Source organism: Suncus etruscus, chromosome 7 (genome assembly GCF_024139225.1).
Source record: "Suncus etruscus isolate mSunEtr1 chromosome 7, mSunEtr1.pri.cur, whole genome shotgun sequence".
Lineage (NCBI taxonomy): Eukaryota > Metazoa > Chordata > Mammalia > Eulipotyphla > Soricidae > Suncus > Suncus etruscus.
The window spans coordinates 124,321,257-124,338,111 of NC_064854.1; the positions used below are offsets into that span (position 1 = coordinate 124,321,257).

At 43.2% G+C, this 16,855-nt stretch overlaps 1 protein-coding gene across 1 annotated transcript in view; it reads left to right on the forward strand.

Annotated features, from left to right (window-relative positions):
- Window positions 1–16,855, forward strand: part of RAD54L2 (RAD54 like 2) — a 55,877-nt gene that overhangs the window by 22,174 nt on the left and 16,848 nt on the right. The window contains exons 10-16 of the mRNA XM_049776710.1: window positions 3,353–3,530; window positions 5,218–5,469; window positions 5,699–5,817; window positions 9,187–9,305; window positions 13,545–13,644; window positions 15,361–15,566; window positions 16,633–16,805. Of these exons, the coding sequence (XP_049632667.1) occupies window positions 3,353–3,530; window positions 5,218–5,469; window positions 5,699–5,817; window positions 9,187–9,305; window positions 13,545–13,644; window positions 15,361–15,566; window positions 16,633–16,805 (1,147 nt within the window). The remainder of the gene's footprint in view (window positions 1–3,352; window positions 3,531–5,217; window positions 5,470–5,698; window positions 5,818–9,186; window positions 9,306–13,544; window positions 13,645–15,360; window positions 15,567–16,632; window positions 16,806–16,855) is intronic.

The following is a 16,855-nucleotide window of genomic DNA, read 5'->3' on the forward strand; positions in this document are numbered from 1 at the left end:
TTGGCAGTTGTCTTTCACATCCTAACTTATTTTATATTATATATATATATATATATATATATTGTTTGTTTGTTTGTTTTGGTTTTTGGGCCACACCTGGCAACGCTTGGATTACTCCTGTCTCTGCGCTCGCTCCTGGCACGCTTAGGGGACCATATGGGATACCAGGAATGGAATCCACGTCCATCCTGGGTCGGCCACATGCAAGGCAAACATCCTACCTCTGTGTTGTCTCTCAGGCCCAATATATATATATATTTTTTTTTTCTTGGTTTTCGGGCCACACCCAGTGACGCTCAGGGGTTACTCCTGACTATGTGCTCAGAAATCACCCCTGGCCTGGGAATCGAACCTTCATCTGTCCTAGGTTAGCCACGTCTGAGGTATGGCAAATGCCCTACCACTTGTGCCACAGCTCTGGCCACCAATATATAATATTTTTAAGCTGGAAAGTTTTTATTGAAACTTATTTTGAAAGATGTAAAAGGAGAGAAAGGTCGAAGTACATGTTCCAGAGAACACAGATTTTTTTCAGAGTGGAAATAAGCAAAGGGAGAAGCAAGCAAGACCTATTCAAGGGAGAACATGGGCTTGAAGAGCAAGCTCTAATTTACTTCATTTAGCATAAACATTTAGCATAGATACATTCATTTTGTCCCAGATAGTATTGTTCATAATTTTTTGTTGTTGTTGTTTTTGGGTCACACCTTACAGCACTCAGGGGTTACTCCTGGCTCTACACTCGGAAATTGCTCCTGGCAGACTCGGGGACCATATGGGATGCCGGGATTCAAACCACCATCCTTCTGCATGCAAGGCAAACACCCTACCTTCATGCTATCTCTTTGGCCCCAGTATTGTTCATAATTTTTTGTTTGTTTGTTTTTGTTTTTGGGTCATACCCGGCAGCGCCCAGGGGTTATTCCTGGCTCTATGCTTAGAAATTGCTTCTGGCAGGCTCGGGAAACATATGGGATGCCGGGATTTGAACCTCCAACCTTCTGCATGCAAGGCAAACACCTTACCTCCATGCTATCTCTCCGGCCCCAGTATTGTTCATAATTTTTAATGACAAATGCATATACTCCAGCTTCTTTATACCTGTTTCTGGGACTCTCATAATTTGTCTATTGTGAACAAGGTTGCTGGGAGAACAAAATTTTCAATATACTTTATTTTTGATTTTGGGGGGCATATCTGACAATGCTTAGGGCTTACTCCTGGCTCTGCATTCAGGAATCACTCCTGGTATGGCTTAGAGTACCATATGGGATGTTGGGGATTTAACTTGTTGGCCACATGCAAGCCAAGCCATTTACCTGCTATACTATTGCTCCCCCCACCCCCGAAAATATACTTTAGAATTAAAACAATTTGTGGCTGGAAATGTAGTACAGTGGTTAAGGTGCTTGCCTTGCATGTAGCTGCTCCTAGTTCAATTCTTGGCACCTTGTGAATTCCAGAGCCTTGCTGGGTATGGTTTAATCCCTCCCCTTGTTGCCCCATCTCCTAAAAGGAAAATAAGTAGCATTTTTCCTTCTTATATATGTCTGGAATAGTATTATTGTATCACATGAAATTTTCTTTTTTTAATTTTTATTTATTTATTTATTTGTTTGTTTTGTTTTTGTTTTTGTTTTTTTTTTGGTGTGGTTTTTGGGTCACACCCGGCAGTGCTCAGGGGTTATTCCTGGCTCTAGGCTCAGAAATTGCTCCTGGCAGGCACGGGGGACCTTATGGGATGCCGGGATTCGAACCGATGATCTCCTGCATGAAAGGCAAATGTCTTACCTCCATGCTATCTCTCCGGCCCCTTATTTATTTATTTTTGATTTTTTGGGCCACACTTGGTGATGCTCAGGGGTCACTTCTTGCTATGCGCTCAGAAATCACTCTTGGCTTGGAGGGGACCATATGGGATGCAGGGAAATGCGTGTAAGGCAAATGCCCTATTGCGCTGTGTTATTACTCTGGCCCCTTTAATTATTTTTTAACCTTATTATTATTATTTTTTTTTTTTTGCCACACTGGTGGTTCTCAGGGTTACTCCTGGTACTGCACTCATGGGTCATTCCTGACTGTGCTTGGGGGACCTTATGGGAAACCTGGTATTCAATTCCGATCGGCTGCTTGCGAGACAAACGCCCTGTGCTATCACTGTGGTATTGTCTTTTTTTTTTTTTTTTAAATAAACAATATCCCAGCAGTGAGGCTGGGGGTGGGGAAAAAGAATATACTTCCATAGTTTAACCCAGTTGATGATGATGGTTTAATGCTTGGGTGTGGAAGTACTGGGGTTCATGTGGTGCTGGGGATCAAATTTAGAGATTTGCATATGCTAAGTGTGTGTTCTACTCCTAGAAGATATTTTCTCAGTCATCTTTTTTGAGGGGTAAAGGGCATACCTGCTGGTGCGCAGTGCTTACTCATGGCTCTTTGCTCAGGAATCACTCCTGTTGGTGCTCAGGGGGACAGTATAGGATGTTGCAATCGAGCCCAGGTCAGCTGTGTATAAGGCAAGCCCCTTACATGCTGTATTATCTCTCTGTCCCCAGAACTCCCATTTTTGTTTAATAATTTGTTGTGGTGCCAGGGTCTCATATTACAAGGCAAGTACTCTACCACTGAGCTACATCCCTGACTCTTAATTTTAATTATTTTTATTTATTTGGTTTTGAGACCCCTGTTTTGAGACCTCTGGCGCTATTCCTGGCTTGGATTATTTCCAGTGATGTCCTGAATAGGGGGAAGGAGGTGGAATATGTGATGCTGAGGGTTGAATCCAGGCCTTCAACCTTTTGAGCACTCTGGTCCTTTGCTATTTATTTTGGTTTAGGGCCATATCTGGTGATGCTTAATGAGGACTATTCTCAGCACATTGCTTGGAGTTGGACATAGTGGTGTTTGACGGACCTGAGATATTGGGGATTGAACTTGGGTTTCTCTTGATGCAAAGCATATCACTCTGAACTAGTGCCTACATTTTTATATTTTTGTTCTTTATCTCTGTTGTGGGGAGAGTGTGTTTAGGGCTTATTTAGGGGAACATATGGGAATCCAAGGTTCAGACCCAGATTGACCACATGAAAGTAAGTCCTACTTGCTATTTTATCAGTCTAGCCTTTGACATTTTATATATATATATATATATATATTGGGGGGGGTGGCTCATACCCAGCGACGCTCAGGAGTTACTCTTGGCTCTACGCTCAAGTGCTCCTGGCAGGCTCAAGGGACCATATGGGATGCTGGGATTCGAGCCACTGTCCCTCCTAGATTGGCTGCATGCAAGGCAAGTGCCCTACTATTCCTTTAGTGCTTGTCAGTTCTTCATTTCTGATCTTCTTTGTAGGAGAGGCCACACTGTGCTGAAGATTCATCTCCCAGCTAAGGAAGAAAATGTGATCCTGGTACGGCTCTCTAAGATACAGCGAGATTTATATACACAGTTCATGGATCGCTTCCGGGATTGTGGTAGTAGCGGTTGGCTGGGCCTGAACCCCCTCAAGGCTTTCTGTGTGTGCTGCAAGGTGCGTTGATGGCTAAGAGACGGTTGAGATAGAAACTAAAGATATATATGTTATTCCTTCTGGGAGTTATTGATGAAGGCAAAACAAAGTAGAAGGGGAACCACTTGAATTCACTGCATTAGGGAAATTTGGGGATATAAAAAGATGTGCTAGCTATATACTATACAATTTCTGGATGTACCACTTATATAGATTATAATGTCAAATCATACCTAGGATGTGCAACTCAGTTGCATGACTTATTATCCCAAACTTGAGAAATCACTTTCTTTCTTACTCACATGTTCGCTTGGAAAAGAGAAGTGATGGAATAATGTTGTAGAACAGATTTTCATGGGAGTTGGATAGAGAGGGTAGAGTAGGTGAAATGTGTGCTTTACACACAGCTGACTCAGATTTGATTCTTGGCATCTCATTTCATCCCCCAAACCCCACCAGGAACAATTTTGAGTATAGAGCTAAGACATATTAAGCCCTGAGTACCTCTGAGTGTGACCCAAACTTAACAACAAAAAAATAGAACAGAATACATATATAAGTTTTTAAGAGTAGTTTACTTTTGCATTCAGTTATTTCTCTCCTCCCCCCATCTCCCAAATAGTGCTCAGAAGGTCTGAGGATCCCTCTTGGAAATTCTGGGTCAACAGGGCTGAGGATTCGATGCCTGAGGATGTTATGCTGCAAAGGCTTGTGCTGGGGGTTAACCAGGCCACCCTGGGAATATTCAGAGATTGCCTAAGACTACATCTGACAATATTCAGGGAACCTTGTGGAGCTAGAGATCAAATCAGATCTGGCTACTGGCCAGGTTTGTGTTTTGACCCCTGTGTTCTTTCTCCAGCCTGTACTTTCAATTTTTTTCTTTTCTTTTCTTTCCTTTTTTTTTGTCTTTTGCGGGGGGGGGGGTGTGTGTGTGTGTGCCACATTTTGACAGTGCATAGGTGTTAATCTTAACAGTGTTCAAAGGATCATAGGTAGGGCCTGGAATTCAACAGGTTCACCTAGGCACATGCCTAGGCTCTCTATGGTCCCTTGATTCTATTTTTAATTAAATTGAGGTCTCTTTCATCTTAAAACAACTTGAGATAGTTAGTTTGGGGTTAGTAGAGCCCACATGTTTTTTAAATATAAATCCTCATGAATACAGGCGACGGGTTGTTAGAGCCTGAGTGCTCTTGGATCTGGTCAAGTAAGTGTTTCCTGATGCTCTGTAAGGGATCTATTTCTTTGACAGCTTTTAGCTGGCTATTTTCTTCTTCATTTGTGTGTGTGTGTGTGTGAGTGGGGGGGGGGGGAGTGCACATTCATCAATGCTTATTAGGACTTTTTCCGGGTTCTGCACTCAGATCAATCCTGGCAGGTTTGGTGGAGCATATGTGGTGCTAAGAATCAGACATGGATGGAGTACATACAAGAGAAACCATCCCTGTTGTGCTTTCTTCAGCCCACAACCTTTTTAATCATGTACCAAACATAATGTCATCATTCCTGTATGAACTCTCCAATTCATGTGTCATGGTGACTAGAGTTGGCTAGTGAAAACAAATTTGCAGTTACTTTAATTTCTGTTGTGACTGTATATGCTGGCAAAGTCATCTGCTTAAGCAAGTGCCTATTTCCAGACTCTCCAGAATAATCTTAGTATGTTTTCTACCCTATATTGTTTCTCCTTTAATCTGAACTTCAGATCTGGAATCACCCAGATGTGCTGTATGAAGCCCTTCAGAAAGAGAACCTGGCCAATGAACAAGACCTCGATGTGGAAGAGCTTGGTTCAGCAGGGACCAGTGCACGCTGCTCATCACAGGGAACAAAAGGCAAGGTGGAGGACAATGCCTTGGCCTCCTCAATGGGAGAGGCAACCAATAGCAAGTTCCTGCAAGGGGTTGGCTTCAATCCTTTCCAAGAGCGTGGCAATAATATTGTCACATATGAATGGGTGAGTTGAGCAGATTCTTTTGTGGTTGAGAAGGACACCACTTTTAGGAAGGGATGGTGGAGATCTGTGTGGGATGAGGGTATGGGGAGTACACAGTGGACCACAGTTGTCATGATCTGCTAAAGGAAACTACAAAGGTTGCAGTGTGCCACTGCATAGGAAGGGAGACTATGATTTGTAGAGATTTGGCTAGAGACCCACTCCATGCTGCCTTATTTCTCTCTTGCAGGCCAAGAATCTTTTGACTAATTATCAGACTGGAGTCTTAGAAAACTCTCCGAAGATGGTACTGCTTTTCCATTTGATTGAGGAGAGTGTGAAGCTTGGAGACAAGATCCTTGTATTCAGGTATGAAGAGACATCCTGGTGATGCTGTTCAGACATCTATGACAGTGGCAGTCCCTTTAGAGTAGACCATCTGGGTCCTACTAACCCTCTTCCCTCTATGTGTGTTACTCATACTTCTTGTGAACATCTTCTTGCATCTTGCTGTTCAGTTTTTTAACCCAACATGATTTTCTTGTGAAGAACAGTTTCAAAGCCTAGATGGAGATATTAGACTAATCTTCCACTATAGTCTATTCTAAGTATGGCCTGTGGCCTTTTTAGGATAAATAACCTGAAAGCTAATTTTTTGTTTTTATTTTTGTTTTTGGGTCACACCCAGCATCACTAAGGGGTTACTCCTGGCTCCACGCTCAGAAATCGCTCTTGGCAGGCTCAGGGGACCATATGGGATGCCGGGATTTGAACTAATGACTTTCTTCATGAAAGGCAAACGCCTTGCCTCCAAGCTATCTCTCCAGCCCCCTGAAAGCTAATTTTTATCATTTTAAGTTTTGCTTTTTTATTTTTAGTAAAAATAGAGGACTGAAGAGATAGTTTAGGACTTAAGACTATGCCTTCGGGGGCGGGATAAAAAAAAAAAGACTATGCCTTCATTTTTTTGTTTGTTTTTGGGCCACACCTGTTGATGCTCAGGGATTACTTCTGACTATATTCTCAGAAATCACTTCTGGCATGGGGGTGGGGCGGCGGCATATGGGATGCCAGGAGATTGAACCGCAGTTCGTTTTAGGCTAGTGCTTGCAAGGCAGATGCCTTACCTCTAGTGCAAACGCTCTGGCCCCATGGCTGTGCCTTCTTGTAGTGAAACATAGCTGCAGTTCTATCCCCAGCACCAAATAGTCTCCTAACATTACCAAATGCAGTCCTAGAGAATGCCCACAACACTGCTGGGGTGGCTTAGGTAAATCCCAGCACCACATGATATAAACAGTAGCACAACCTCAGGCCTTCACATTGAACCACCTGCTCCGTTGACTGAAATGTCTGTCTCTGTCCCTGCCTCTATCTCCATCTCTGTCTGTCTTTGCCTCTGTGTGTCTATCCAACGCACGCACGCACGCAGTTGCATGCCTGAGAATCACTAGATTGGGAAATAGCCACACGTGTATTACACATGAAGGGATGAGAGAGCACAAAGTGCTGGAGCACATACTTTGCATAGCTGCTAGATCCCTGATTCTATCCTTGGCATCACATTGTACCTATACCTCTACCCTTGACTCTTCCAGGAGTACTAGATGTGGCCCTAAAATGAACAAAAATATTTTATATGCACACCTATACACACTTACATAAAGATTATATGTAATATACAAAATCTAAAATATTTTCTGTCTGACCAGTATTAAAAATATTTTCTGATGTGCATTTTTTTTAAAATATAGCCATATATAAGATCAAATGAGCAGTATGGTTTGTTCCAGAGTTATGTTTTCTTTTCTTTCTTTCTTTCTTTTTTTTTTTTTTTTTTTTTTTTGGTTTTTGAGTCACACCTGGCAGTGCTCAGGTTACTCCTGGGTCTGCGCTCAGAAATCACTCCTGGGATGCCGGGATTCGAACCATCGTCCTTCTGCATGCCAGGCAAATGCCTTACCTCCATGCTGTCTCTCCGGCTCCCATGTTTTCTTTTCTTTTTTCCTTTTGGCCACAGTTACAGGTTCTCAAGGTTTATTCCTTTCTCTTCACTTCTGGTAGGCTTGGGGGGGATCATATGTGGTGTTGAGGATCAGTTTTTGGTCAATCATGTGCAAGGCAGGTGCCTACCTACTGTACTATCTCTACCCTTTTTTCTTACCAGAGTATGCTTAGTGAGAGCTCCGTGACAAGAGCCTGGATTCAGAGCTTTAGGGATTTTCACATATGATACTCTGAGGGGATAGGACTCTCGAGGGTGAGACTAATGTTCACCTGTTTTTCTGGATCACTTTTGAGGAGATTGACTTCCTGTACAATTTTTGAATCTTTCAGTGATTTTGTCTCCTTAGTTTGACCCATGATATTGCCTGTGGCATATGATTAAGCCTAGTGTATATTCATACAGTGCTGGCTTTTAGTGCTGAATTCTATTTGGTACTAAGCATTATGTTGAACATCAAATTGTTTGTTTTGTTTTTCATTTTTCTTTTTTTGGTTTTGGGCCACACCTGGTGGCACTCGGGTTACTCTTGGCTCTGTGCTCAGAAATCACTCCTGGCAGGCTCGGGGGACTGTATGGAATGCCAGGAATCTTAACTCGAGTATGTCCCAGGTTAGCTGTGTGCAAATACTATACCAAGGCAAATGCCCTACTACTGTACTATCACTCCAGCCCCTTTTGTTTTGTTTGTTTTTGTTTTTGTTTTGGGGCCACACCTAGTGGTGCTCCAGGCTTACTCCAGACTCTGTGCTTAGAGACGACTCCTGACAGACTGGGGACTATATAGGGTGCATGCAAGGCAAGTACCCTGTCTGCTGTACTCTCTCTTGCTCTTTCTGTTCCCTGATCCCTAGGCATTTTCAGTGTTAAAGTTTGAGTATATAAACTTTATAAACTTTTTAAAATTTTTTTATTTTTAGGGGCTAGAGCGGTGGCACTAAAGGTAAGGCATCTACCTTGCAAGCGCTAGCCAAGGGCGGACTGCGGTTTGATTCCCCGGCGGCATCTCATGTGGTCCTCCCAAGCCAGGAGCGATTTCTGAGCACTTAGCTAGGAGTAACCCCTGAGCGTTAATGGGGGTGGCCCCCCAAAAAAATCAAAAACAAAAAGGAAACAAAATATTTTTATTTTTATTTTTGGTTTTTGGGTCACACCTGGCTGCTCTCAGAGGTTACTCTGCGCTCAGAAATTGCTCCTGGCAGGCACGGGGACCATGTGGGATGCTGGGATTCAAATCACTGTCCGTCCTGGATCAGCTGCTTGCAAGGCAAATGCCCTACCGCTGTGCTATCCTCCAGCCCCATGAATATAAATATTTTTAATTTTTTTGTTTTGTTTTGTTTTTGGGCCACACCTGGCAGTGCTCAGGGGTTACTCCTGGCTGTCTGCTCAGAAATAGTTCCTGGCAGGCACGGGGGACCATATGGGACGCCAGGATTTGAACTAACCACCCTTGGTCCTGGGATAGCTGCTTGCAAGGCAAACGCCCCTGTGCTATTTCTCCAGTCCCTTAAATGGGTTTTTTAATAAACATTTGTTTTTCTTATAAACTAACAAACCCTTGGTCTTTCTTTGTGACATTTTCTCTTTAGGGGAGTGGTGCTAGAAATGAAGTTGGAATAAATAGTTTGTGGCAATTCCTACTTCAGAAGAATCCACAGGAGTATGGACTTGTTGAGGAACCAGATTTCTTGTGTCTGGAAAACTTCTTAACTAAATGTTGTCTCTTTCAGCCAGAGCCTTTCCACCTTGGCTCTCATCGAGGAATTCCTAGGGAAACGTGAAGTACCCTGTATATCTTGTACCGAGGGGCAAGGAGTACAGAAATGGGTTCGAAACGTCACTTACTTTCGTGAGTTTATGGCTTATTTGTTCCTGAAACTTCACTAAGGTCCGCTAAAGGGTTTACTTGCTTTTGCCTTGCCCTTCTCCTTTCCTTGCCCTCCCCTCCCCTCCACTCTGCTCTTTCCTTTCCTCACCCCATTCCCCTATCTCTGCCCTCCATCAAATGTATAGGAATAACTGGTTATCAAAGGAACAGGGAAATACAGAGCATCAACTACTATGTTTGAAACCCTATACCCAGAACAGTGGAGAGATACAGGCCTGGTAAACTCTTTCTCTCTGTCTCCCTCTCTCCCTGCCTTTCTTCCTCTCCCTCTCTCCCTCTCCCTTTCTCCCCCCTCCCTTTCTCCCCCCTCCCTCCTCTCTCTTTCTCTCCCTCTCTCTCTCTCCCTTTCTCTCCCTCTCTCCCTCTCTCCCTCTCCCTCCCCCTCTATCCCCCTCCCTTACCCTCCTCTCTCTTCCTCTTACTCTCTCTCCCTTTCTTCTCTTCTCCCTTTCTCTCCCGTCTTCCCTCCCCTCCCTCTCCCTCTCACTCCTTTCTCCTTTCCTTCTCTCCCTCGCCCTCTTTCTCTCCCTCTACAAAAAAAGAAAAAAAAAATGAAACCCTATACCCAATGCCAGGGATCTTGAGTGAGAGGAGAATAAAGAGCTAGACGATTGATATAGGCCTTTTTTATTTTTATTTTTGTTTTTGTTTTTTTGTTTTTTTTGGTGGTCATACCCAGCAGCACTCGGGAGTTACTCCAGGATCTATACTCAGAAATCATCCCCGGCAGGCATGGGGCACCACATAGGATGCCAAGATTCGAACCACCGTCCTTCTGCATGCAAGGCAAATGCCTTACCTCCATGCTATCTCTCCGGCCCAGGCCTTTTTTTATTTTATCTAAGATATGACAGCATGAAAACAGAAAATAACAACTGATTGAGTACCCTAATTAGATGGTGGTGGTGATTGGTTGTTTTTTGTTTGTTTCTTTGTTTCTTTTGGGCCAGATTTGCCAATGCTTGGGTTACTCCTGGTTTTTTACTTTCAGGAATTATCTTTGGTGGTTCTTGGGGGGACAATATGGTATGCTGGTAATCAAACCCATGTGTAAGGCAAGTACCCTCTGTACTGTATTTCTGGCCCTGATAGTGGCTGATTTTTACTTTAATTAATATCGTTTGATTGAGAGAGGATATTATTTTTGAGGAGTTAGGTTGAGAATTAGAGAAGAGTCAGTAAGTATGAAGAAAATTAGGCATGCACAATCCCAATCCCAGCATGGAGTATTTTGAAGTAAAGGAAGAAAAGTGATGCACCTTGAGCTGAGACGCAGGCAACTCCAAGAACAAGTGTGCTTTAGTTTGGATACTAAGGATACTATAAACATTGTGGTGAGATGATTAGTGAGTTATGGAAGGGGAGAACTTGAGCTAAAACACAATATGACCATTCTACTAGGTCCGCGATGGCCAACCTATGGCACGCATGCCAGCAGTGGCACGCAAAGGCTTGTCACTGGCACTCGGGAAGGTCTACAATTAATAAATTTATAAAACTTATAAAGAGTTTTTAGATACTAAAATCTTGTTGTTAAGGTTGAATTGACGTGCTGGCACTTTGAGGAAATTCTTTGGTTTTGTGTGGCAGTTTGGCCACTCGGGCTCCAAAAGGTTAGCCATCACTGTACTAGGTGGAAGGAGCAGAGTGAGCACTGGCCTACATGATGCATTTTCTTTCCTCTCTCTCTTTTTTTTTAATATTTAATATTTATTTATTTATTTATTTTATTTTTTGGTTTTTGGGCCATACCTGGTGCTTAGGGGTTCCTCCTGGCTCTGTCCTCAGAAATCACTCCTGCTAGGCTCAGGAGAACGTATGAAATGCTGGGAGATTGAACCAGGGTCCATCCTGGGTCGGCTGCATGCAAGGCAAACGCTCTACCGTTGTGCTATTGCTCCGGCCCCTACATGATGCATTTTCTAAGGGAGAGATGTTATTCCTAATGGAGTGAAATTAGTTCTTGGGAAATGAAAAGTGTTATTTTTTCACAAGTATATTTCACAAATATGTAGAATAGAAACAAATAAAATATGTGGTATTAAGATAGTATGGAGTGGCATGGTGCTTGGGAGGGTAGGAGATGTATGAAAAAGACCCCTTACTGGTAATGAAAAAAAAAGCTGAGAGGGGCCAGAGAGATAGCATAGAAGTAAGGCGTTTGCCTTTCATGCAGAAGAAGGTCATTGGTTCGAATCCCGGCATCCCATAAAGAAGTATTCACCTCAGGCATTTTATTGGCCAAATATTGACTTCATTCTTATTTTTTTATATAAATAACAAAGTTTATTATCAAGAGACTTTAGTACATTTTTAAGAAGAATTTCAGTTTTGACTTCATTCTTATGCAGGGGTCTCAAACTCAATTTACCTGGGGGCCGCAGGAGGCAAAGTCAGGGAGATTTTTTTTTTATTAATAAATTATTTTTATTTAAACACCGTGATTACAAATATAATTGTAGTTGTGGGGCCGGAGAGATAGCATGGAGGTAAGTCATTTGCCTTTCATGCAGAAGGTCATCGGTTCGAATCCCGGCGTCCCATATGGTCCCCCGTGCTTGCCAGGAGCAATTTCTGAGCATGGAGCCAGGAGTAACCCCTGAGCACAGCCGGGTGAGACCCAAAAACCAAAAAAAAAAAAAAAAAAAAAAAAAACAAATATAATTGTAGTTGTATGATTACAGTCATGTAAAGAACACCCCCCTTCACCAGTGCAGGATTCCCACCACCAATTTGGGGTGATTCTTGAGTGCAAAGTCAGTAGTAAGCCTTGAACATTGGGGGGTGTGACCCAAACAACTAAAACAAAACAAAACAAAAAAAGATTCCTCTAGGGCAGGGCCATGAGTTTGAGACCCCTGTTATAGAGAATTTTCCTGTGGGATATTTAGCATCTCACTAGATGGCAGTAATATCTATCTAGTTGTAAAATCAAAAATATTTCCTATTGTTTTCAAATTTTCCCTGTAGAGTGAGAGGGTGGGGAAATCTCCACTGGCCATAAAGCAAAGAGACTTAGAAAAGCTAGAAATGGAGCCCACAAGAGAGCTGGTATGAAGACCCCAAATAGGTTCTATTCTGGAGACTTGTGTTACATGAGTTAGTAGTGAGTTGTGCTTGGAAATTGTGGGAACTCAAATTGGAATGTCAGTTTGGAGTGCTGATTAATCAGTTAAATGACCTCCAGTACCAAACAACTAAACTAATGCTTCTTACAACTGTTAGCAATTTATTTCTCCTGTGGTATTTCTCCTGTGTTATGGTTTGGAGTTTGCCTTTCATTTTACTAAATATAACAGTTTTGGTCCTCTTATTATTCAGACTTCTTAGCTGAAGTTCATTTTTCTCCCTTGTTTGAGCTGTATTTTCATTCATATTTTCCAATTTCTCCAAGTTTATCCCTTTTATGTTTGTTGCAGGATTTTAGCCTTAGAGATATTAAAATAGTTTCTTGGTGGTAGAGTATCTTTTTATTAAAAAAAAAAAAAGTCCTTGGGGGCCCGGAGAGATAGCACAGTGGTGTTTGCCCGCAAGCAGCCGATCCAGGACCTAAGGTAGTTGGTTCGAATCCCGGTGTCCCATATGGTCCCCCGTGCCTGCCAGGAGCTATTTCTGAGCAGATAGCCAGGAGTAACCCCTGAGCACTGCCGGGTGTGGCCCAAAAACCCAAAACCCAAAAAAAAAAAAAAAAAATCCTTGGTTCTTCAGTACTTAACATTATTCACACAACTGAGGCAGAGGGGTCACATTGAACAAATGTTTACCAAGTAATCATATAGGATGATTCTTCCTATGCACAGTGAGTTTTAGGAATCTTGTCCTTCGAATTGGCCAAAAACACAGAGGGGAAAAAGTCATCAATAAACTTTGTTGTAAATGTGAATCGACGGAATTATTTTAAAATTGTAAATCCCTAGTTTGTTCTAGACAATCTGAGCAACACAATTTTTTCTTTGTTTTGTTTCATTTTTTTAAAACACATTTGCCCAGGGGCCAGAGATAGGAAGTCAACTGCCTTGCATGGAGCTGACCTTGGTTGATCCTTGGCACTGTGTCTGATTCCCCAAGCACTGCCAGAGGTCACTCCTGAGTACAGAACCAGGAATAGTCTCTTAGTACTGCTGGGGATCACACCAACCAAAGCAGAGCACATATATACGCATACAGTGATTCGGCTGTTGTGGTTTTCTTCTTTCTTAGGGCTCGATGGGAGTACCCCAGCCTTTGAGAGGGAGCGACTCATCAATCAGTTCAATGACCCCAGCAACCTCACCACCTGGCTATTCCTTCTTTCCACAAGGTGAGTGGATCCTGACAGGAGAGATCGGGGCATTTGACCAAACGCTTATCTGAATTCTGTCAGAGGAAATATTCTCAGGATTGTCTTGGTTTTTGAGATGAGAGAGTTGATCCCAAAAGAAGTTTTGTTAGAAGTGCAATTATGACAATGTCTTTGAAAGTTTCACTAACAGTGGCCATTGATTATTTTTTCTCTCAGGAGAAAAGGAGTCTTCTGAGGCTTAGAGAAAAGGTGAATGTGAAAGTGCTTTTTTGAGAGGGGTGTCACACTCAGCTGCGCTCAGGGGTCACTCCTGGCTCCATGCTCAGAAATAACTCCTGGCAGGTTCAGGGGACCATATGGGATGCCGGGATTTGAACCATCGTCTTTGTGCATATAAGGCAAATGCCCTACCTCCATGATATCTATTTGGCCCCTGAAAGTGCTTTTAAAAGTAGAAAGTTTTGGGGCCAGAGCAGTGGCACAGCTAATAGGATGGACCTCGGTTCGATCCCCCGGTGTCCCATATGGTCCCTCAGGATCAATTTCTGAGCGTATAGCCAGGAGTAACCCTTGAGCTTCACCGGGTGTGGCCCAAAAACCGAGGGAAAAAAAGTAGAAAGTAGGGAGTGGGCGGAAAAAAAATGTAGAAAGTTTCGGGACTAGAGAATACAATGGGTAAAGTGGCTTGCCTTGTAAGTTGCTGACCTGGGTTCAATTCCCAGTGTCACATGTGTTCCCATAAACATCACTCGGGGTTATCTCTGAGCACAGAGCCAGGAGTAAGCCCTGAGCCCTAAAGGGTATGATCCAAAAACAAGAAGAAAAATATATTAAAGGTGCCATGTAGTTGAAAGTAAAAAGGACTGATGACATTGTTTATTTCATGCCAAGCAGCCTAAAAGAGCTGTGCTGCCTTTTGGGGGGAGGGGGTTTGGGCCACACCTGGTGGCACTCAGGGGTTATTACTAGCTCTGCGCTCAGAAATCGCTCCTGGAAGGCACAGGGGACCATATGGGATACCTGGAATTGAACCCAGGTCCGTCCCAGGTTGGCCACAACGAGGCAAGCCCTTTACTGCTGTGCTATCACTTCGGGTCTTGTGTTGCCCTTTATCATTAGAACATTCTTGTTAGACCATGAATCCTTGTTTCTTCAGCTGTTATACCGAGAACATCAGAAACAGCCGTGTGCAGATGTTTCCCTTCTCCAAGGCCCATGACTTTAAGGCACGTTGTGGGAGGCCACACATTATAGAGGGGTGAAGATACTATCATGATTCTCAGCTGGTAGTCACTTCTATATGATATTCAGTGCATATGTTTCAGTGCTTAAATAATATATTCCTCATTAGAGAACTGCAGAATCCTTGAGTGTGTTGTATACAACAATAAGAGGATTACAGTAGGACTCACAAGTAAAAGAATTTGGTAAAACCAATTTGAAAACCACTTTTTTTTTTGTTTTTTTTTTTTTTGTTTTTCGGGCCACACCCGTTTGATGCTCAGGGGTTACTCTTGGCTAAGCGTTCAGAAATTGCCCCTGGCTTGGGGGGACCATATGGGACGCCGGGGGGTGGGGTGGGGGTGGGGGTGGGGGTGGGGGTTGAATCTCGGTCCTTCCTTGGCTAGTGCTTGCAATGCAGACACACCTTACCTCTAACGCCACCTCGCCGGCCCCGAAAACCACTTTTTATAGTAAAAGCTCTTTCTTGGATTGTTGGTTTTTGTTCTCTAGGGCTGGATGTTTAGGTGTGAATTTGATTGGTGCCAACCGAGTAGTGGTGTTTGATGCTTCCTGGAACCCTTGCCATGATGCCCAGGCAGTATGCCGTGTATACCGTTATGGCCAGAAAAAACCATGTCACATCTATCGCCTGGTGGCTGATTACACGCTGGAAAAGAAGATCTATGACCGCCAGATTTCCAAGCAGGGCATGTCAGGTGGGCTATGTCTTAGATTAGGAGGGGCTGTCACCTGATAATATAAGGATCAGAAGGGAGGGACTAGAAATGGGACACAGGTCGGCTTTCAGTCACAGCCATCTAGAAGGTCTTCTCATTTCATTAATTAAAACAATTGCTGTAGAGGGGATTGGCATCAATGTTGAATGTAGGTTTAGTAGGAGCCAGGGCAGTTATGTAGGTTTTTCTTAATGATATTTCTCTTTCGTTTAGACCTGGTTTTTGACTTTATGAGATGGCATTAGGTGATATAGATATCAGAAAACAGTTATGCCACTAAGAACCTTACTTCTCTCTATCAACCTTTGTAGTGGTACATTTTACTTGTTTATTTTAAGAAAATTAGCTTATTTTACTTTTTTTTTGTTTTTGTTTTTTGTTTTTTTTTTGTTTTTTGTTTTTGGGTCACACCCGGCAGCGCTCAGGGGTTACTCCTGGCTCTGTGCTCAGAAATCACTCCTGGCAGGCTCCGGGGACCATATGGGATCCTGGGATTTGAACCACCATCCTTTTGCCATGCTATCTCTCCAGCCCCTATTTTACTTATTTTGATTACTTTTTTCTTATTTTTCTTTGTTTTTGGGCCACACCCGGCTTCACCCAAGGGGTAATTCCTGGCTGTGCACTCAGAAATCACTCTTGGCAGACTTGGGTGGGGAACATATGGGATGCTGGGAATTGAACCAGGGTCAGCTATGTTGGCCACGTACCAGGCAAATGCTCTGCCACTATGCTCTCTCGCTGGCCCCTGATTACTTATTTTAATTAATTAATTTAGTAATTAATCTTTTTTTTGGGGGGGCACACCCAGCGGTGCTCAGGGGTTACTCCTGGTTGTTGCTCAGAAATAGCTCCTGGCAGGCAGGGGGGACCATATGGGACACCGGGATTCGAACCAACCACCTTTGGTCCTGGATTGGCTGCTTGCAAGGCAAACGCCGCTGTGCTATCTCTCCGGGCCCATAATTAATCTTATTTTAAAAAGGTTTTTAAATAAAGTTTTCTTTGCCATGTACTGACTCTTATCATGTCTTCTCCCTTCTAGATAGAGTGGTAGATGATCTCAATCCAATGCTGAACTTTACTAGGAAGGAAGTGGAGAACCTGCTGCATTTTGTTGAGAAGGAGCCAGCTCCCCAAGCATCCTTGAACATAAAGGGAATCAAGGAACCAGTTTTACAACTTGCCTGTCTGAAATACCCTCACCTCATCACCAAGGTAAGCAAGTGGCATTCTGAGGGCCAGAATGACAATATAGAGGGGAAGGT